Here is a 24,416-nt window from a genome sequence, read left to right on the forward strand (position 1 = left end):
CATCTCCGTCACGAGATGGGATACAGATGCCATCTACAGATACAAAGAAGGAGTGTATGAAATAGATGTAAACGTAAAGGAACAGTTACAGACTTGAATCCAAACCAAACTGAGAGTAATTATGAATCAAGGGATTATACATGAAGACACAGATATGGTGTGTTTCAGCGCTGAGGTTTACTCAGCGTACATCAAACATGAGCTAACCTCCAAGTGCCGAGGTTACGGAAAGTGCAGCCTCAACCTTCCGCTACTTCAAGGACCTTCATGGCCTGTACTGAGATGCCTTTGCTTTACATTCAAGTATTTAGGTAAACAGGAGGCTAAACCAGAAACCGTCCTGGTAAAGTTACGCGTTAAAGGGTTTAAACTCCAAACCCACGCCAGTGTCAGGATATGAATATGTACCAGCTGGTCGACAGAAGTTAATATATGAACTTTCTAAGCCACGGATGTGATGAAATACCCAATTCTTCTTCTGAATAAGTGGTTATGTACCATGTACTCGAGAATTCCTTAATGTTTACTCTGTCGGTGTAGATACGGTAGCAATCGCTTCTGGCCAGAGCGACACGTGTTAGAATATTGTGTTTATTGATCGGAACATAGTTAAACTTCTTTCCCACTCACACGTGAAGGAGAGATCTTATGCCACTAGCTACCCCTAAACAAAAATAAATACCGTTACATAGCTACACAAATAATACGGCCTATCATGGAGATAACGCCAATAGCCCGGTTTTCGGCGATGCAAGGATCGGGAAAAGCTAGGGCTAGGATTGGAAAGGCAGCAGCCCTGGCCTTAAAGCACAGCCTTGGGATTTGCCTCAGGTGAAAAATGGGAAACATGGAAGACCATCTTCAAGGCTGCCGACTGTGGGGTTAGAACCCACCACATCCCCAATGCAAGCTCACGGCTACTTAACCTGAACCGCGCAGCCAACTCATTTGGTTTATTGTTATTACTATTAGTGTTATTATTTTATGGCACGCCGGGCTGAGTGGCTCAGACGGTTGAGGCGCTGGCCTTCTGACCCCAACTTGGCAGGTTCGATCCTGGCTCAGTCCGGTGGTATTTGAAGGTGCTCAAATACGTCAGCCTCGTGTCGGTAGATTTTCTGGCACGTAAAAGAACTCCTGCGGGACTAAATTCCGGCACCTCGGCGATTCCGAAAACCGTAAAAGAGTAGTTAGTTGGACGTAAAGCAAGTAACATTATTATTATTATTATTATTATTATTATTATTATTATTATTATTATTATTTTATAGCACGAGAAATTGATATGAAAATAGAAACAAGGATATTTGAAAGTATCGTATATGCCGTGCATAACCTCTCGGTGAGTCAGCTCCATTTCGCGTTTACCTTTCATTTCTCCGTCCGGGGTTCAAATCCATGAAGGTGTTGTGATGCATTAAGTGGATGGGACACAAATTATCTCGGGGATCTTCGGTTTCGTCTGTCTAATTCTAACTCACCATAATCACATTTGTCTGTGACCTGGAGATGTGCGTTCGGCTCTTTTCAGTTAGCTGATGATGACGACGCATGCTTCGCAGAAATATCCAAACAGCTCTGCTGTAGAGTTACTAAGTAAGACACTTCTTTTCCAAAAAAATATGTATATATTTTGACTTATATATTTTGACTACACGAACACAATTTCACGCTCTACAAACATGTTTTACTAACATGTACACGTACAGTAGACTATGTGAATATAAACAAAGCATTACAGATTTATCGTTAATAATAGAAGCTGAAATATTATGTGGTGTAGTATAAAATATGTGAATATAAACAAAGCATTACAGATTTATCGTTAATAATAGAAGCTGAAATATTATGTGGTGTAGTATAAAATATGTGAATATAAACAAAGCATTACAGATTTATCGTTAATAATAGAAGCTGAAATATTATGTGGTGTAGCATAAAATATGTGAATATAAACAAAGCATTACATATTTATCGTTAATAATAGAAGCTGAAATATTATGTGGTGTAGTATAAAATATGTGAATATAAACAAAGCATTACAGATTTATCGTTAATAATAGAAGCTGAAATATTATGTAGTGTAGTATAAAATATGTGAATATAAACAAAGCATTACAGATTTATCGTTAATAATTGAAGCTGAAATATTATGTGGTGTAGTATAAAATATGTGAATATAAACAAAGCATTACAGATTTATCGTTAATAATAGAAGCTGAAATATTATGTGGTGTAGTATAAAATATGTGAATATAAACAAAGCATTACAGATTTATCGTTAATAATAGAAGCTGAAATATTATGTGGTGTAGTATAAAATATGTGAATATAAACAAAGCATTACAGATTTATCGTTAATAATAGAGGCTGAAATATTATTTAGTGTAGTATAAAATATTGGTCATCTATATAAGCACGCATGCTATTAATATAAGTTTTATTAGCAAAAACGAAGAAAGTACCGGGATCCGGTTTAGAATCGATAATTTTGTCTTAGACGGCCTATGTAACGAGTGGCGTGTAGCGATATTCTGATGTTTTAATTAATGTACAGTTTGCCAATGGGCGTCAACCTGCACCAGGGCTTTCCGGAGGCCATACGCCATTAATTATTATCAATCAATCAATCAATCAATCAATCAATCAATCAATCAATCAATCAATCAATCAATCAATCAATCAATCAATCAATCAATCAATCAATCAATCAATCAATCAATCAATCAATCAATCAATCAATCAATCAATCGAGAAATTATAGGAAGTTCGTCTGTCAGGACTAGTACTCGTGTTCTTCCTTGTCATCTATCATCTAACAGTTCAACTGAAATGTGTGTGTTTCGACTTAAAGGACATTGTGCGCTCTTCAATAATTATAATTTAATGGATTAACTGCCCGACTCCATGGTTAAATAATTAGCGTGGGTCCCGGTTTGATTCCCGGCCGGGTCGGAGGTTTCAACCTTCTTTGATTAATTCCTCTAGCTTAGAGACTGTGTGTGTGTGTGTGTGTGTGTGTGTGTGTGTGTGTGTGCGTGCGTGCGGAGCCGTGCGCATTAGACCATCACAGCTAGGGCTTCATCCTCACAGACACGCAGGTTCCCCTATAGGCGTTAGTTCAAAAACCTACATCAGGCTTCTCTGGAGGCCATACGCCATTAATACTAGATTAACTTAGTTGAGTTGAACTGTAGTTTATTCAGTGGAATGGAGAATACAACGTACTGGAACTACCATTTACACGGATGGGATGAACGACGAATTGTAACAGTTACCAACTGATCATGGCATGAATTACTTTCACGGACGTTGTTCAGTCGAATTTCACGGCAAATCTCCATCATTACTGTGTATACAAACTGCTTTCATTAGCTACTTCTACCTGTGATGAGAGGTTCTAACAGTCTATTGACAGCTACGCTACTAAAAATAAACACAAGAGTTTAATGTCCTGACAGTAGATAACGGTTAATAGGTTCCAGGTTACCGAATTTAGCCTTGGACGAGTTCACTTATTAGCCAGGAAACATACTACATATCGATGAAAATCCGACTCATTCAACCTTTGTGGTTATGAAAGTCACTTCTCCATTGGTTAAAAAGAATAGGCCACTATTTTATATGTTAATACGCACATAGGCTGTGAAAATGAACCAGCCATCTTCAAAGGGGTAAGGGAAAGCTGCAGTTTGTCCCCTCTCCTTTTCAACGTTTATATAAAACAAGATAATCAAAGTGAGATTTGTAATGGGATTGCAATCCAAGGAAAGGAAAGGAAAACTCACAGATTTTCCTATGATATTGCTATTCCATCTGAGTCTGCAGAATATCTGGAGAAAATTGCTGAATGGTGTGAATTGAGTCTTGAAGGAGTACAAGATGAAAATAAACACATCTGAAACAAAAGTAATGGAGTGCAATTGAACGGAAGCAAGTGATGCGGATAATATTAGGTTAGGAAAAAAAGTTGATGAATATTGTTACTTTGGCAGTATAATAACTAACGATAGCAGAAGTAAGGACATAAAATGCTGACCACCACAATCAAGGAAGACCTTTCTTAAGAAAATAAATTTTGCCCAATTCCAACAACAAAATAGGAATCAGGAAGATGTTTTCGAATACTTTCATCTGGAGCGTGGCATTGCATGAAAATGAAACTTGGATTATAACTCAGAAAGAAAGAGAATACAAGCTTTCAAATGTGGTGTTATAGAAGAATGCTGAAGATGAGATGAGCAGATCGAATCACGAATGAAGAGACACTGAATCGAATTTGTGGGAGGAGAACAACTTAGCAAAATTTGATCACAAGAAGAGAGACAGAAGAATGATAGAACACATCTTAAGACACTCAGGATTTACTCAGTTTTCAGGGAAGTGTAGTGGGTAAGAAACATAGTGATAGACCAAGGCATGAATATGGCAAGCCGATATGAGTAGATGTAGGATGTAGTAATTCTGTAGAATGAAAAGTTTAGCACAGGTTATGTGCGATGGACAGCTGCATCAAACCAGTCTATGGACTGATGACCCAAACAACAACAACAACGACAGCAACAACGTACAAATCTTCTTCTCTGAAACAATTAAAATTAATAACAATGGCGTGTGGCCTCCGGAGAGGCCTGGTGCAGGTGTTTCGAATTGACGCCGCATAGGCGACCTGCGCGTCTGCTGGATGGGGCACTATCTAGCATGAAGTCCAATGCTGAAAACGGCACAAACACTCAGCCCCAGAGTCCTAGGAATTAACTAATGAAAGTTAAAATCCCCGAGCCGACCGGAAATCGTATCCGGGACCCCTTGGACCACGGAGCCGGACAGAATTGCCACCTTTCATACGGATAACAGCTTCACAACGCTTTCTCATGCTTCTGACAAGGCGTGACGTCCCCACTCTTCCGAAAGGGCGTCTTCAAGGGCTGTTAATGTTTGGAGTGATTGATTTTTCGCTCGGATGCGTTCCTCCAATTAATCCCGACTTGTTCAATCAGACTGAAGTCGGGTCTTCTGGATGACCATTTGATTCGTTGCACATGGTGCTTTTGCGGGAATGTCCGAACGATGATGGTACTCTGCGCTTTAGCATTACCATGCATGAATACTGCATTTTCACTGAGTTACCTCACGTGAAGAATCTCATGTGGCACTAAGATCTCGTCAGTGTACCGTCAACCAGTTAAGGATCGATTGCGAATGATCAGGAGGTCGGCCTCCCCACACCGTATTAGACCCAGCTTAATTAGTTACGGCAGAGTGTGCAGCTGTCGGATGAAATCGCTCCCAGAGTCTTCTCCAGACTCGCAGTCGACCGTCTGAACGACATAACGTGAAATGGGATTCATCCGAGAAAAGCACATGACGCCTGTGTCTCAGCTGACAGTGCAGATGACCACTAGCAAACTGCAGTCTCCTGACACGATGTCGTCTGTCCAATGCAGGTACAGTACTTGAGCGGGTCATCGGAATCTTAAATTGGCCTCTCGAAGCCTGTTTCTGCTGGTCACTTACTCGTACTCCAGAAGGCTGCTGTAGGTCCACCTGCAGTGTTGGTGCTGTTATTTGGTGGTTTCGGAAAGCTTGAAGACGTACAAAATGATCCTACCCTTGGGTTGCTTTCCTGTGGCGGCCCATATCTGGGCGCAGGCAACAGTTCCAGTCTCCTGGAAACGTTTCCACAGATACCAACTCGTTTTCTGAGCAATCCTTAGCATTCTAGCAACGTTTCTCTGCGAGTAGGCTTCTTGAAGCAGTTCTAGCACTCTTGTGGCTTCATTCGACGACAAGAACTTGTTGCCTATTGCCTACCTCGGTCCGTCTTCACACGGACCAACTTTCGCACACATTTTGAATTGAGGAACTCGTACCTTTGAACTGACACTGACACCTCCCAAACGTCCGGATGACATTGGAGCCCTCTGCTATGTAAACAGGACATATTATATTCCAATCCCTATACTTTTCCTTTTTTTTTTTTTTTTTTTTTTTTACAATTTGCTTTACGTCGCAACAGCACAGATACTGTAGGTCTTATGACGACGATGGGACAGCAAAGGGCTAGGAGTGGGAAAGATTCGACCGTGGCCTTGATTAAGGTATAGCCTGGTGTGAAAATAGGAAACCACGGAAAGCCATGTAAAGGGCTGCCATCTGTGGGGTTCGAACTTACTATCTCCCAAATCCAAGTTAATGGTGTGAAACTATCACTCATAGGGTCGGTTGGTGTGAGCATTTCAGTGATCTTGGCAGAATGCTGGATGAGGAAAGCAACGGGAAGCTACATTACTCGTTATTTCCCTAGGATGCTTATTCTGTGATGCCTAGATTCTCTGATAGATTTCTTTTAACTGCTGGGTGTCCAACCAGCCTTCAGCCTGAGGACTCACATCATCATCATTATCGAGGATGATAACAACAATTATAACAACGAAATTCTGTTGTTGTATTTCATATGGAATTAATACCATGCTTACTATTTTCACACAGTAAAATGCTGGGACTGTACCATAACTAAAGCCACGGTTGCTTCCTTCCCATTCCTAGGCCTGTCCTACGCCATCGTCGTATTTTCTTCCCTATTCATTTACACCAGATGTTTGGAATAACTTCACACCGAAACTTTTTATAACACATCCACAGTTTAAAGAATATTAGGATTTGGCCTTGATATTTTAAGAAATAATTTGGGAAGTGGAAGACTGCAACGTCTCGGAGCTGGAATTAACGAAACCTAATGATCAACTGTCAAAGGAAGAAGTGTTTACAATTCTGAAGGGAAGGAGTAGTGGTGGTGGTGATTATTGTTTTAAGAGGAAGTACAACTAGGCAATCATCCTGTATTAAGCTAACACTAATCAGAGATAACAAATGTAAGGGGTCGGACACTTGGAGAAATGAAGGTAGCCTATGGGCCAAAGAAAGACAAGGACCACAAAGAATGTGAACATGAAAGACTCCCTAAGCTACGTAAACCTAATACCGTCGGGTTTCGGAAAAGAGCAAGAGTTGACCAAGGGATGTCGGATAGTATAGATGAAAGTGAGGAGGCTGGCACAAGTAATTTGAAGCAATGGCAGACTCAGCTAGGAGAACCATGGTCGCCAACCCACGCTCCCAAGTTGAGTGCTCTTGGTCCCCTTTTATTTACCTTTTACGACTGGCAGATGATAACGTGGGAGTAATACGATTCCATCAACATTTGTTGGCAAGCAACATAGCATCTTTCTGAAAAAGTACATTGTCTCAAAGAACTTTAATAGAAAGTTTTGTGGAAGCAATAATGAAAGTGGTAACAGCCTGGTTGCGTTTTAGAACTCGTCATAAATATACAAAAAAAACCTGTTTAGCTTGAAACTTGAAATCTACCTGTTGGCCCACATAATTTTATTAATTGTCTTGATTGGGCGGAAGTCATTTTCGGACGTCTTGATTAGTCATGTGGTGTGGTATGAAGCAATCCTGCTCTACACCTCACCAATAGATCCACATGCTCATAAAATGATTTTCTAGTCCCTTATGAAGAATCAGAAAAGCACAGCGGTCTTGATATCGTTCAAAGTGACACACAACGACTGGTTCTCATACACAGTATTAACTGCTAATAGAAAACTTTGTCCACAGGAAAATGTTTACTTTTGGGTATATAGTCTATAGGAGATAGAAGTGATCAGCGTCAGAGTTCACAAAATGATGACCTATCCATCATTCAATTACTTTATTAAGCGATTATGGAGCTCCATGTTGCACAAGAAGTTACCTTTGGCACAGTAATTTTTCACAGAATGCTGAATCGTATGTCTTAAAAATATTGTCTTTCTTATTCAATTACACCAGATGTTTGAAGTACACTTCACACCGAATATCTTTATAACACATTCATAGTTCAGCGAAGGCTAAGATGTTTCCTTCGTATTAGAAGAAATATCTTAGAAGTGGAAGATAAAATTGCAACGACACGAAGTAAGTCTTACGTTCACCTCTCGTTTAAACTCTGGAAAGAAGGAGTATACGATTCTATGAATATTTGTTGGTAAGTTACCTGGCAACTTTCCGAACAAGTAGGCTATGTTATCTCAAATAACTTTATTAATGAGTGTGATAAAGCAATAATAATATTATGCAGCAAATTCTGAGTTAAATATCACTTCAAATAGTTGGTCGTAAGGTAGATTCTTGAAGTATTTAAATACTGTATATGCTTACGTGACAGTCATTTCGACACGTTGTAAGCATTGGCACCAGATGCCTGGTTAAGTATACGTCCTAATGTTATCACCAGGGAGCGTATTTTTTGTGCTAAAAATGTGAAAAAACATTCATCTTTTTATGTCCTAAAATATTTGATAAACATTTAAAAATATTCTGCTTTAAATATCACATAACCACTCGAATTCAAGAGGTAAATAAATATAAAGTTTGTTTTATTAAAATATGGTGCTACCAAACGCGCTCCTTAAGGCAAATGGATGTTTATATATGGAAAACTACAGTACGATATATTAATTGTTGGTGTGTCTGACTAGATATTGCGGTATTTACAAAAACTATAGCATAAAGAAACCTATCGTCTTTCAAAACATTGTACCAATTCGTACTCACCAATCACACGCTGGAATATTTTTGCTAGAAGTCTCAGAATTGCAGTGAACAGCAAAGGTCTTCTCGAAATTGTCCATCACAAATGCACGCCGATTATCTTGAAGAACGCCTTATAGCCTACTGCGAAAACGATCGCTCCACATCACAAGGCGTCAGACGTGCATAGTTAAAGAGAGGAATTTCACCAACAGTAATGCCTTCAATTTCACAAACATGAGCACCCTCCAATACTTGAGCAACTTCGCACTTTTTTAAACCTTGTGTTTTTACATAATAACTTTTGATATTTGGTCTTTAACAGTCCCTGTACATGCGAAGCTGAGAGTGAATCTAATTTATTTTCAACAGCACGCACTTCCTTCACTGTTTCGGACAACAGATTAGTGGATTTTGTCTATGGTTTAACACAAGAAGCTTAGATTGGCAGATATAAACGCCAAATCACTTTTCAAAGAGCTTTCTTTCAGTAGCACTTGAAGAATTCAAGTGAAGACGCGTCGCTTTTATCTAGTACATTTACAATGGATAAGAAAATTTCGAAATTGACTTAGTATACCACTGCGATGAGCCAGGTACCCCACCGCGTGACAATAGGTAGAGGAGGAACTGCTGGGCTTTTGTCTTTAAACAGATCGATTCTTGAGGTGCTTTTACAAAGATTTGTTTTGCCATTAGACACATTTATCCGCCTGTGTAGAGCATGAACTACGCAAGTTACGTGTATCATTTTCGGAAAGCTTACAGAAAGGCCTTCGGCTGCTTTTTTCAAGTAAGCTGCGCTATCAGTAAGTAGAAGCAATACATGTCGTATTTTACACCTTTTGGCCAAAGTAAGAGCATGGCTTCATTAAATAACCTAGCTACAGTGACATGGTTTGCAGTAGGCATTTCTTTACACGCTAACAAATACTTTTCTGCCCCTTGAATCAGTGGTTTCGTCAATGCTCACCCACAGCTCCTCGCTATCACATACTGCCCAAATTCTTCGTAAAGTTTCTTCGTAACATTTTGGAAGATAGTTTTTCCTTAATCTGGACTCGTCTAGAGGCTCAAAATGAATGTATTTTGTTAGGAAATTTCTCAGTCCCGGATTATTTATTTTGTTAAGAGGAATGCCGGTCCAAACAAATGCTCTGCGTAAATCTAGATAATACTGGGCGAATTTGGAAGCTCCTGGTGCAGCTCTTTTCAGGCATACCCCCAATGGAGGTGAGCTGCACGTACCATTTGAATCACAAACCAGCCCTCCGGCCATTCTTAAATTTCTGGCAGCACCGGGAATCGAACCCGGGCCCCCGAGGACGGCAGCTAATAACACTAACGGTTACGCTGCGGAGCCGGACTCATCTATTAGACTAGTAATTGTCGCGAACGCACACGCGAAGCAGCCGCAATGTGCTTATTTCCAGATAGGTGCTGGATTACTTGAGAACATTGATCTGCACTTACTGTTTTGCCGCATGTTTGGCAAAACAATACTTTTCCATCGGTAGCGAAAAAGTTTTTAAATTCCTGTCCGTATTGTTGACGCGATCTTGTACTCGACTTCACTTTCGGCATTGTTCTGCAGGTTACGCGCCCATTCACGGCGAATCACTGTTTCAATAAAAGAAGAATAGTAGCAGACACTGAAATAAATATTTCTCCTCTCTTAGAAATTCAGAAAAAGTCACACGACCACGGGAATGATATATGGACCCGAACAACTAACCTTACTCTTAGGAGAGACACGGTAATGATATATGGACCCGAACAACTAGCCTTACTCTTAGGAGAGACACGGTAATGATATATGGACCCGAACAACTAACCTTACTCTTAGGAGAGACACGGTAATGATATGTGGACCCGAACAACTAGCCTTACTCTTAGGAGAGACACGGTAATGATATATGGACCCGAACAACTAACCTTACTCTTAGGAGAGACACGGTAATGATATATGGACCCGAACAACTAGCCTTACTCTTAGGAGAGACACGGTAATGATATATGGACCCGAACAACTAGCCTTACTCTTAGGAGAGACACGGTAATGATATATGGACCCGAACAACTAGCCTTACTCTTAGGAGAGACACGGTAATGATATATGGACCCGAACAACTAACCTTACTCTTAGGAGAGACACAGTAATGATATATGGACCCGAACAACTAGCCTTACTCTTAGGAGAGACACGGTAATGATATATGGACCCGAACAACTAGCCTTACTCTTAGGAGAGACACGGTAATGATATATGGACCCGAACAACTAACCTTACTCTTAGGAGAGACACGGTAATGATATATGGACCCGAACAACTAGCCTTACTCTTAGGAGAGACACGGTAATGATATATGGACCCGAACAACTAACCTTACTCTTAGGAGAGACACGGGAATAATATATGGACCCGAACAACTAACCTTACTCTTAGGAGTGACCAAAACCAAACCAAGCCCCATGGCGCTGCAGCCCTTGAAGGGCCTTGGCCAACCAAGCGACCGCTGCTCAGCCCGAAAGCCTGCAGATTACGAGGTGTCGTGTGGTCAGTACGCTTAGGAGTGACACGGTAGTGATATATGGACCCGAACAACTAACCTTACTCTTAGGAGAGACACGGTAATGATATATGGACCCGAACAACTAACCTTACTCTTAGGAGAGACACGGTAATGATATATGGACCCGAACAACTAACCTTACTCTTAGGAGAGACACGGGAATGATATATGGACCCGAAAACTAACCTTACAAGGAAGACATAAATATGGCGAGGAGAAGAATAAGGGCCAAAGTTACCATGAAGAGAAGTGCATCCAAAACAGTGCGTGATGCTTGTCAAATAGAATTTTGAGTATTTTTTTACGACTCTTTGAAATTTTGACGAAAGTTACGAACATAGAAAGTAATTTAGCAAGTGTGTGTTGGGCAAGCAGGAGACAGACAAAACTTACTCATTATTATTGCCAAATGTGGAAGCTTGGTGAGTAATGTTCATTCTGTTCAGGGCTGCCATCGGTGGGGTTCGAACCTACTATCTCCCGAATGCAAGCTAATGGAGTGAAACTAACACTCATACGGTCGGTTGGTGTGAGCATTTCAGTGAAATTGGCAGAATGCTGATGAGGAAAGCAACGGGAAGCTACATTACTCATTAGCCTTCAGACTGAGGTCTCAACTCATCAATGAGAATGATAACAACAACTATAGCAACGAAATTCTGTTGCTGTATTTCATACGAAATTAACCCCGCGCTTACTATTTTCACACTAGTAAAATGCTGGGGCTGTACCATAACTAAAGCCACGGTTGCTTCCTTCCCATTCCTAGGCCTGTCCTACGTCATCGTCGTATGTTTGGAGTAAACTTCACACCGACACTTTTTATAACACATCCACAGTTTAAAGAATGTTAGAATTTGGCTTTGATATTTTAAGAAATATTTTGGAAAGTGGAAGACTGCAACAAAAATGACAAACAATTACCCCCAATGCTTCTAGCTTACATTATTAAAATAAACATTTTTATTAAAATAATCGTCATCGCCTTAGTTCTAACTGGAACATTAGAAGGTTTAAACCAAAGCTCGCGTGCACCAATTTACGTTAGTTCACTGTACGAACTAAAGCTTTTTTTAAAGTGAAATTTACTATTTTACTTGGTGTTGTACGTACGCTTTAATGCCAGGCGTATGCACAATCTAAAATTAATCTTATAAAGTTTTGTTCTATATCATTTATCACCTCACGCCACTTATAGCATACGTCTCGGTTACAATGACACTCCTTTAAAACGAAACAATTAATCAGGCCCCTTGGATGTCGTTATAACCAAGTTCTGCTGTAGTTCGCTTCTGACTTAGATGGAGAGAATTCTGGTGATCACTTCAGCGACTCGTTCTTCGTTCGCTGCTCATGGGGCAAGTTAAACTTCAGCTTTGATCACTTTATAAATTCAGGTGGTAGCCTCCGTGGCTCAGGCGGCCGGCCACTCCATGTGATATTTGTCCTGGACAAAGCGGAGGCGGAGCAGGTTTTTCTCCGGCTACTCCGGTTTTCCCTGTCATAATTCATTCCAGCAACACTCTCCAATATCATTTCATTTCATCTGTCATTCATTAATCATTGCCCCGGAGGAGTGCGACAGGCTTCGGCAGCCGGCACAATTCCTAACCTCGCCGCTAGATGGGGCTTCATTCCTTCCATTCCTGACCAGGTCGAATAACTGGAAACAGGTTGTGGATTTTCATGAATTCAGGTGATGACCATATTGTAAAAAGTTCTAGCTCTAATATATAATATGTCTATTCAGAGGAAGCTGCTTACCTTGCATCCGGGAGATAGTGGGTTCGAATCCCACTGTCGGCAGCCCTGAAGATGATTTTTAATTTAATTTAATGTAGTTAAGGCCATGGCCGCTTCCTTGCCACTCCTAGGCCTTTCCTATCCCATCGTCGCCATAAGACCTATCTGTCTCGGTGCGATGTAAAGCCACTAGCTTTTCGTACCTCGCAAAGGTAAACGTTACAACGTTTTCCTGTGAACAAGGTTTTCCAGTAGCAGTTTATATTGTTCAAGTCCGGCGCCTTGACTAAATAACCAGTGTCGAGGTCTTCCGTTCAAAGAGTCTCGAATTCGATTCCTGTCCGGGTCGAGGGACTTCACCGCATGTAAAAGATCTCTCGCAACACATTTAGTGTTTACCAGCGAAAATTCATTAAAACTTAGCCTCAGACGCCCGAGAGAGATTCAGTGTACTCTGCCATCTAGTAGGCCTAGAGTAAAATGGAACATCAAATTAAAATGCTTGCACACGATAGCTGAGGCCATAAGATTATATTATTATTATTATTATTATTATTATTATTATTATTATTATTATTATTATTATTATTATTATTATTATTATTATTATTATTATATGGTACTCGTATTTCCTACTGTTGGCTGTAGTTTTGTAAGTGGACACTGCAAAGTTAAGGTGTCACTGGATATGTTCACTTTCGCTCTCACTGTTGTTTGGCGCACCTGCCCACCAGAGGAGAAATTCAATAGTAGCGCCTGAGGTGTTATGGTGACCCTTAAACTTTGTCAGGAAGAGGAAATGGAACAACCTTCGTTACCGATTCTAAGGAACTTACTCATAGAAATTCGTGCGGAACACCCGCCGGAATATGCTTCAGTGGACAACACTTTCTCCGGTAGCACTTCTCAAGATTTTAACCTAATTTATATTTTCTTTCGCTTCCACTTCTTCTCTTCGCCGATTCTCATGCAAGCCATTAACCAGTTTAATTGTTTCAAGTGTCCGGCTCCATGGCTACATGGTTAGCGTGCTGGCCTTTGGTCACAGGGGTCCCGGGTTCAATTCCCGGCGGGGTCGGGAATTTTAACCATCATTAGTTAATTTCCCTGGCATGGGGGGCTGGGCGTATGTGTTGTCTTCATCACGACGCGCAGGTCGCCTACGGGAGTCAAATCAAAAGACCTGCACCTGGCGAGCCGAACCCGTTCTGGGATCTCTCGGCATTAAAACCCATACGCCATTTCATATCATTGTTTCAAGTTAATTTTGTCGCTTGAACATGCATTGAATATGTTTTTCAACATTTCCCGTGAGAGGACTCTAAAGGGAACTACGAATGCGGGAGTCTGTTCACAGTAAAAAAATTCAGCTGTCTTGCCTGTGCCTATGCTGTGCTCCTCATGGACGAATCAGAAGATAACCTCAGACACCTAGTAGAAAAACTGATGAGGAAAAATCCACAGATCTGATTATAGTCACTGTGCTGACCGTTCAGCCCAAGAATGTGGAGGGATACATTCACAGCTGTGTGTTTCTGTGGTGGTTGGTAGGTTGAAGTGTTCTGTGTAAATGAAGAGGAACGCAAATACTCAGTCCCCATGCCAGAGGAATAAACTATATGCAGTTAAAACGAATACAGTAGAGACAATACGCGACACTTCCGGATTTAGCCTTGCTAAAATGGGAGACAATTCACAAGTGGCGCTCCTAGTGGCGTGACTTGAAAATTAGCGCTAAATTCAAATATCAATGGAAATGTATATACGGAAATGGATAAATAAATTACGTCTAGAAAGAAAGTGTTGCTAAAATATTAACTTCAAAGTTGCTAAAGCAATTCTGGATACATGAAGAATTATTTAACAGCTTATTATTTAAAGACTGAAATTAGACATGTAATAAAGATGTGAAATGGACTGCTGTGAAAGGGATTGATCTTTCATTTATGCATTTTTTTTTTTTTTTTTTTACTAGTTGCTTTACGTCGCACCGACACAGATTGGTCTTATGGCGACGATGGAACAGGAAAGGGCTAGGAGTGGGAAGGAAGCGGCCGTGGCCTTAATTAAGGTACAGCCCCCATTTGCCCGGTGTGAAAATGGGAAACCACGGAAAACCATCTTCAGGGCTGCCGACAGTGGGATTCGAACCTACTATCTCCCGAATACTGGATACTGGCCGCACTTAAGCGACTGCAGCTATCGAGCTCGGTGCATTACTATTTTAGCTTTAGCATACCTGCCTGAACTTTCACGGCTTGATTTGTCTTTTTTTTCTCACTTAAAAGCATTGTACATCACATTAGGACACTCGTCAATAAAAATATCGGCACATTACGTACACACATGTTTCAATGAATTTACATTTAAGAGCTGGACAATTTTCCTTTTAAATTGAAGCCTACTAACAGAAAGAAAATATATAAATTTAGCCGCAAAAACATTCAAAATTTCCCTATAAGGCAATGCTTGCCATTACATTAGGGTAAAGCAAATTTGCATCATCATCATCACATTTCTTAAATCCCCCATATTTTCTTCAGTGCTTGACAACGCATTACGGCGTTACAAATGGGGTAACTTGGAACACAATCAGCCACACACACACATATGCATATGCATTTTCCTGAATTAAATCAAAACCCACAGATCACACCCACAACAACACATCGGTACTGAAGGTTAACTGCTGCACTAATACAATAAAATAAGCTTATTATATTTTAAGCCAGTTAAAATATGGGTCGCGCAGGTCAAAAGTTTAGGAAGTAGGTCTTGTATAAAAATATCTTTATAACTGGAAGAATATACCTATATGCAAACACAGCATTTACTTACATTTTCTTGTTACGAGGGAAGCGGAAAAAAAGACCGCGAATCCTTCTGCTCTTCATAGTAATTGCAGCCAAACGCAGCGCATATTTTTCCACTCGTATTGAAGGAGATATAAAGGAATGACACACGCTACTATTTACTTATGTCAACTTAATGCAAACGCATAATAACCCCCAAAACTTCACAAACAAATACACGTGCTCTTATGACAGAATCAGTAACTCTCAGGTCACTCCGCTAGACAGAGCTCTAATCGCTGTCCCTCGATATCTCGCAGAGTGTCGCGTATTGTCTCTACTGTATTTGGTTAAAATCCCTGACCAGGCCGGCAATCGACCCCGGGGTGCTTGGAACCATTCGGCTAAGGAACCGGACACTTTACCTCCTTACACCGAGTTTACAAAATATTGCATTACACAATATTGTATTTTTCTCTAAGCCTTTATTGAACAATAATGAACTGTTATTGAAAAATAAACAAATTGGAGTTATTATTTCATACTTTCTGATGCAGGTTCAAAATTTCAAATGTTCATGATTGCAAATAGGTATAATAATACAAATATAATATCTCGAAGTGATTGCTTCCTTTGTATCAAAGTTCATTCAGTTACTTCATATTGTTGAGCTATTTTTGAACTGAAAATAAAGACTCCAGTTAAATTTTCATGTCTTGTTTCAGTGTATGACGCTACTGGACGATACAGTTCCGGTTTCTTCTGGGGAAATGGCTACTGGATGGGCTCTCAGGTGCTGTGCTACAATGTGGAGAACAGCACTCCCTTCCCACTTGGCTTTAATGTGATTAAGTTGCTGGTACAGCTTCCTCGCCATTTGCACAATGACGTAAGTAAAATTGTTGGCTATGAATATTGAGCAAATACAAATCACTCATAATCGTCATATTTCTGTATACTCTGTGTTTACATAATTTTAATTTACTACTTGGATTAAAACTGTTATCATTACAACATGTGTTGTTTATAAGTTTTAGTTGTTTTAGTTATGTGTCCAATTTAACAAGATTAACCAATGCCTATGCTCAACAAATAGTTTTTTTTTAAGTTTAACCTATTCCAAGACATAAAATAAGAATAATAGGCTTTATAAACTGATACTTTAGTATTTAAGATATATGCCAACAAGGTATTGCATACTAATATTTTAATCACAAGTGTCCAAACCAATAATTCTACATTTTCATATGACTGATCAATAATCAATTAATGTAATTTAAGAACCAATTTTTAATGTATATTACTGAACTTACTACTATTAATTTACACAAATGTATGTATATCTCATTCCACATTGTACAACCCAAATTAGATAGTGATAACATGAAAAATAGCATGTAATTTCATGGATGATGTATATTAGTTAACTACTTACCTTGACACTGTATGCTGGGAAACTTAGGATTGACACATACAATAGCTCAAATGTACCAAGACATACATACCAACATTTATGATCAGTTCCATTTAAGTTTTAATCATTATATGTGATGTTTTTGTAAAATATATCTTTTATGCATGTCAACTGAAGATGACCCCCTAGGGGTCGAAACCGGTCTTGACCATATTTACTAGCTGAATGTGAATAAATTTTGTATTGATAAGGTGGTGACTTATATTTATATTGTTTTTTGTAAATCATTACAACATATCAAGGAACTCGAGGATCTAACTCAGAACCTCTTCATTTACACATTAGGACTGAAGTACCATGGTATTTTTCTGAGGTTATGGAATTCACTTTCTGTTATCTTAGTGTGCATTTGGAACAGATTAGCTCGCGGAGTAGATTTAGTCTGGAGAGCAAACTCAAGTTAAATATTTCTGATAGTAATCGTAGCTTGTTAATTTGTTTCTGTTAATATTTCTCGTTTAACTGCTATCACTTATAGACCATATGCTAATAATAATAATAATAATAATAATAATAATAATAATAATAATAATAATAATAATAATAATAATAATAATTTCGTGTGGCTATTTCTAGCCGAGTGCAGCCCTTGTAAGGCAGACCCTCCGATGAGGGTGGGCGGCATCTGCCATGTGTAGGTAACTGCGTGTTATTGTGGTGGAGGATAGTGTTATGTGTGGTGTGTGAGTTGCAGGGATGTTGGGGACAGCACAAACACCCAGCCCCCGGGCCATTGGAATTAACCAATGAAGGTTAAAATCCCCGACCCGGCCGGGAATCGAACCCGGGGCCTCTGAACCGAAGGCTGACCATTCAGCCAACGAGTCGGAAATAATAATAATAATAATAATAATAATAATAATAATAATAATAATAATAATAATAATAATAATAATAATAATAATAATAAATGTGTAAGCGTGAACTGTGCTCTTTAACTATGAGTAAAATGTGACATCCGTCAGCATCGTGGTATAAGACTAGCGCACCTGCCTCCTACGCGGAGGTCACGGGGTCGATTCTCAGTATTCGGGGGATTTCAATTGAGGACTGAGGGCTGGAATGGGGTTTACTCAGCCTCGTGAGACCGAGTTGTTGTCTGATAACGAGGCAGCGGATCTGGTCAGGAAAGCCAAGGAAATAAGGCTGAGGATATCTTGGCAGGCAAATACGTTAATGGGCTGTTGGACCACGGGTTTGTTTGTTTCGTGACTTCCAGTTTATCAATCATCGTCATCATCAACAGTCGCAACTTAGTGCTATCGCTCAGTGTTGTTTACCTAATCGAAAATTTTTCAAACATGGTAAATGATTCCAAACCCCAATTCCTCCTCCTTAAACGAGTATTTGCCTCAATTTGTCCGCGGGAATTCCAGCTTTATCTTCATATTATGATCTTCCCACTTTTAAAAACTCCACTTAAGCTTATTCGTCTATTAATCTCATTCCACGCCATCTCTCCACTGACAGCTCGAAATATACCTTACTAGACGAGCTGTTGGTCTCCTTACTCCCAAGTCTTCCCAGCCCAAAGTTTGCAACATTTTCTCAACACCATTCTTATGTCAGAATTCACCCTGAAAAAATCGCGCTTCTCTCCTTTCTATCGTAATGAATACAACATATTAAACCTATTACGAATTTAGATCGTAATATAATTTGATAAAACTTAAAGTAATAGTTCGTAAGAGTAGGTAACCGTGTTCGTTGGCGTTGTAAGTAAAAGAACCATTATTTCTATATTATACGGCATTTAACTCTTAGTGTATGCCATGCAAATTAGTCAATTAGTCAAAGAAATTCTCCATTGGTTAGAATATGTGAACAGTTTAATCAAATAACCTTGAATGTTAATAATATTGATTTTCCAATGCCAATTTGCGAATTTCTCTTTCATATTGGTTTACACATATCTGATATTCGAAGTTCCTTTATGGTCAGTATTAAGCTGTCGTTGTTAAATATTCCCAATATATTTCCAATACTGTACATCACTTCATTGCAAATTTTGTCTTATGAATAGAGTATCTTCTATTACTGTCGTTCTTTTCATCGATAATATTAATTTGTGCACTTATTATAATTTAAAAACTATATACTGTAATCAGCTCATTGTCAATTTTGTCTTATTAGTCGAGTACCCCCTATTAATGTAGTTCTTTTTCACTGATAATATCAATTATTGCACTTACTATAATTTAAAAACAAAATGGTTGTACAGCGAGACAGACTCAGTTTGTTTATTTGGTTTTGTTCTTTTTTATTTTATTTCATTTTTCTTCAACCTTTTCAAAATGTTTTATTCGTATGTTTTTTTAACAGGTTCTATGTATGTACTATGTAATGACTCTTGTAATTGGAGGCAATCTCTGTAAAATGCAATATTTAAATAAACAAATAAAATAAATAAATAAATAAATGATTTCGAGAAAATCGGTTATGGTGAATTATCTTGCTTACTCGTAAAATACTTTGACAATGCCTGTCAATATTGTTAACTTTTAAAACTATTTAATATGATTGAAGTAAACTGAAGTCAACACAACTAAGTAAATTAAGGTCAAATTTGATTTTAGAAATACTTGTCTACTTTAAGCAGGAAAGATTATCTAAATTATCTTGATTGTCGTGAAGTAAAACGAAAATTTTGCCGTAGTTCAGTTTTCACTTCTTGTAAGCGGTAGAGATTTTGATGTAAATACATATATGAGACAATTATATTCTTACGAGGTTTAATCGAATTCGAAACGTTCATTATGTCGTTACTGTAGATCTTCTAGCTTTATGTCCGCCTCCATGGCTAAATAGTTAGCGTGCTGGTCTTTGGTCACAGGGGCCCCGGGTTCGATTCCGGCAGGGTCGGGAATTTTAACCATCATTGGTTAATTTCTCTGGCACGGGGGCTGGGTGTATGTGTCGTCTTCATCATAATTTCTTCCTCATCACGACACACAGGTCGTCTACTGGTGTCAAATCAAAAGACCTGCACCTGGCGAGCCGAACATGTCTTCGGACACTCCCGGCACTAAAAGCCATACGCCATTTCATATTTTTTCTACCTTTATTTTGATAGTTTGTGTGACCTTCCTTAGGCTTTACCCTACTTGAAGGTAACTGCATGGCCTCAGTGTAGGTATCTCCCTTTAAGTACTGTATATCTTAAAACATTCAAGCTTTTTAGGTCTTTTCATGGAATCACCAGCGTTTTGCCCAGTGTGATAGCGGGCTCGTCAGTTGGATTGTTATACCTTTGCAAGACGCTGGCGGCTAGTGGGTCGTTGTGACATCACTTCAATCTTCTCTTTTGTAGGAAAATGCACTGACAGTGCGCTAGTCTGAGCGAAATGTACCTCCAGTTACAGTGGTGTCTCAGCGGAGCACTAGTCACCGGCATCTTGGAAACGTGTGCCAATTGAACTGACGAGCCCGCTGTCACACTGGGGAGAAACGTTGGCGATTTCAGGACTGAAAAGGCCTAAAAAGTTTGGATACTTTAATACTGACAATCCGTAAAAAAATACATTTTTATTCCCATCTGGGAACTTTATTTTTGATATTGAATAATTTATATAACATTTTCGTTCTGCTTTATGTCTACTCTCAAATAATGTATCGTCAACTGTGTGTGTACATGTAAGTGAACTACACAAAGTGCTAGGGGATGCTGCTCCTAAGCAATCACCCCAGCTGGCTGCCGGAACACCAACTATTTGACTTTCACTGTTCCCCTTCAAGGTTGTCCGTGCACATTTCGATTTTTAAATAGTCGGGCTGAGTAGCTCAGGCAGTTCAATTGAGCACAGGCCTTCTGAGCTCAAGTCGGCAGGTTCGAGTCTGGCTCAGTCGGGTGGTATTTGAAGGTGTTAAAATACGTCAGCCTCATATCGGTAAATTTACTGGTACGTGAAAGAACTTCTGGGGGGAAAAATTCCGGCACCTTGAAGTCTCTGAAAACTATAAAAATGTAGATAGTGTGTCGTAAAACGAATAACATTCTTCTTGTAGTGCGTGCTCTATTACTGAAGGTTGGCCATAATCACAGCAAAGTCTGTACGATGATCGGCTGTTCTTATCAGTCGACAGAGCTCGATAGCTGCAATCACTTAAGTGCGGCCAGTATCCAGCTTTCGGGAGATAGTGGGTTCGAGCCCCACTGTCGGCAGCCCTTAAGATGGTTTTCCATGGTTTCCCATTTTCACACCAAGCAAATGCTGGGGCTGTACCTTAATTAAGACCACGGACTCTTCCTTCCCACTCCTAGCCTTTTCCTATCCCATCGTCGCCATAAGACCTATCTGTGTCGGTGCGACGTAAAGCAAATTGCAAAAAAGAATCTAGTCTTGTCCAATCCCGTACCTTCCTCAGCCAAGAGTGTTTCCTTCGGCCGCAACTCCTACGCCCATTCATTTTACGCTGCATGATCAATGTAGGTAGGTTTACTTGAGTGTACACATCAACATTCGTTCGCTCCTCGTGCGTTTGAGTACGGCAGCATTGGAGACGTGGTCAGTACACGAGATCCGTAACATCCTTCGGAACACCCACATCTCGACGACATTTATTTTCTTAATGGTGTTACATTTCAGAGTCCATGTTTCAGCGTCGTACAGAAGTTGTGACGTGTCTCCAAGCTGAGGCTTCTCTCACACAGTAGATTCCTCATTTTCAGAAAGCTAGTACGAGCCATTTCTATTCGTATACGAAATCAAAACAAGTTAATAGTAATATTAAGTTGACTGAAGGACAGTGGAGAACAGAAAACAAAACTGTTCTGATTATTCATTTGTTTTGCGGCAGTGAACCTCGGACTTCACAGCTCAGGTCCAGATCACTTCACGAGTATGGGGACGAGAGAGGAGTCAGATTCGTCATAAAGAACTTCATCTTAGTGTTGGGTGGCGACAGGTGAGGGGGTGCCCGCCGGGTTTTCGTGGCAAGGCTGACTTTAGCTGAACTAACTTATCTGGCCGGTCGCCTAGTGACACGGGTGGTTAATTATAGAGCTCTGGCATGCGCGAACCGTACCACTACGAATCATTCCGCACCACTTCTGTAAATCGTATGATTCAGTTCGGCTGTAATTCGTGAAGTTGAAGACTGAGAAGAGTCATGATGGCACAGTTCAATCCTCTTCGAATCCCCCTTTCCAATGATACTAAATACGGATATATTCAACACATTTGATAATTTTCCAAATTTCGTGCACCGTGTGACTTCTGCCCTAAACGTCGTATGTCTGCCGAAATTCTACCGTAATAATATCGGGAGTAATATTCCCTATTCAGTGATACCTCATGGGTCAGAATTTATACAGCAATACATTCAGAAATTGATATGAAGCAAATTAAGAAAATCACACATTTTCGACCCCCCTCATAACTTTGTCCCTAAGGGCCGTAAGGCAACCGGTATGGTACAATCATCTTGAGCTCAAAGAGTGCTTTTTAACCGTTCACACCATGAGCAATCCGAATTGATGAGTAAACGGCCAAATCGACGAGCGTAAGGCATTAAATGCTGTATCGTTGGACTTCTTAACCATCTTCGTATGTCTTTTGGTTTCGAAGTTATTAGTCGCAAACCAAATCAAATATCTCAAAACCCCCACTTCTTTAAAGCCACTCCCTTCCCCGCCTGCTTAACTGAGGCTTGCTAAGTGTCATATTTTCTCTCATGCCCTACATATTCAATCAAGCGGCGCCCTCATCCATTCTGATCGGGTCTTTGGTTCAGAAGGTTCTTTTCCTTTTTTTCTTTCTTTTTTCTGCATCCATGACAAAGCCCACTCAGCCAGTGAATTATTTGTTGTTCGGATGCAGTAGAGATGGGCTCATTTTCTCGTCATAAGGCCCTTTATGACTTCCAGTGGTACACATGAGGAGGCCATGGATCAGAAAGAGTTTGGAGTGGTATAGTTCTTGTAGGGTAAGATCGATGCGAGGTGAAGGTTTTAAATCCGCAATCCAATATCAGAGAGAAATGCATATAACTCAAAGCAGAGTCCTGCAGAGAGGCCCAGCCCACGAGCTGCTTCGGCAGTAGGCTGCAATGGGCTTTGAAAGGCTCGAACCTAAGAAGCCCGTGATGTCATCGCACGGGCCGGTCTGGGCCAACGCTCTGTCATTCGTACGCGCTGAACCAAGGACAGCGCTGTGGTAGTTCTATGGGCTGACTGCTTCAATGTGTACAGTGTACTGCGTGTCAGTGGAGTGCGATGCATTACGGTCGAGTGGAGCCGATCAAATTTGCTGTGGTTTTCAGTTTGACTTCTCCGTCTATCCTGTTATCGGAAACGAATGTGGACTGTAGTTCCTAAAGAATGGAAAGCGTGGCAAAAAATTGTGAAGTAAAAAAAAAGAACAAATGAACTAAAGACCCCACAATACAAGACTTCTGAACCGGATCCTAAACTTAAAAGTCATATTTGGTTGGTATTAAAGCCTGCAGTTGACGGTGATGGGAATGACGTTAATTTTGTGTGCTGTACGATCTGCAGTGAACTTTATGTACACACTAGCAGTTACCCGCGGCTTCTCACGTGGATTTCGTAAATTGAGAAAAGTAATCGCTCCTCAGTACTGTACGGTAGTAAGACATTATCTAAAAATCCCTGAAGTATAAAACCTCACTGAAAAATTGAGTTTCATTTACTCCAGAAACTCTTTGTAAACCAAGTGTGTGGTATTGCCTTTTGGGGCTGAGATGACCATGCGCCATAGAACTGTACACGTGAGAACGTCTTCTCTCAAGTAAGAAAAAAAGGTTTCGTTATTTTTAAAGGAGATTACAAATACATATTTCCACATCTGTAACATCTTCAGGTTTTGAGATATAAGTATTCGCATAAAAAGAATTCAACCCTTTTATCAGCCCTTCCTCCACCCCCCACCTACGTGGATTTTCCGGAAGCAAAAGAATACGTATTTCTCTCTTCTTAAAGGAGACTCTAAACACCATTATTTTACGTCTGTAACAACTTCAGTTTTAGAGATATCAGTACCCTGATAGAAGTAATTCAACACCCTTTTCAGTCCCTTTTATACCCCCCCCCCCCCCACGTTAAGTGGCTTTCAAAAAACAAAATAATTCCTGTTTTTTTATTTTAAAATATTACAAATATCAATTTTCACATCTGTAACGTGTTAAGTGTTTGAGATATACTGTAGATATGCTCATCTTAAGAATTCACGCCAGCCCACATTTCAGTTCTCCCCCCCCCCTTAAGTGTCTTCTTCGTAAGCAAAATAATACGTG

General features: G+C 39.9%; 1 protein-coding gene across 1 annotated transcript in view; it reads left to right on the forward strand.

Annotated features, from left to right (window-relative positions):
• The window catches only part of LOC136877240 (nose resistant to fluoxetine protein 6), a 344,726-nt gene that overhangs the window by 212,154 nt on the left and 108,156 nt on the right, over window positions 1-24,416 (forward strand). Inside the window, exon 2 of the mRNA XM_067151103.2 lies at window positions 16,414-16,577. Within this exon, the coding sequence (XP_067007204.2) occupies window positions 16,414-16,577 (164 nt within the window). The remainder of the gene's footprint in view (window positions 1-16,413; window positions 16,578-24,416) is intronic.

This window comes from Anabrus simplex, chromosome 1 (genome assembly GCF_040414725.1).
Source record: "Anabrus simplex isolate iqAnaSimp1 chromosome 1, ASM4041472v1, whole genome shotgun sequence".
Taxonomy (NCBI): domain Eukaryota; kingdom Metazoa; phylum Arthropoda; class Insecta; order Orthoptera; family Tettigoniidae; genus Anabrus; species Anabrus simplex.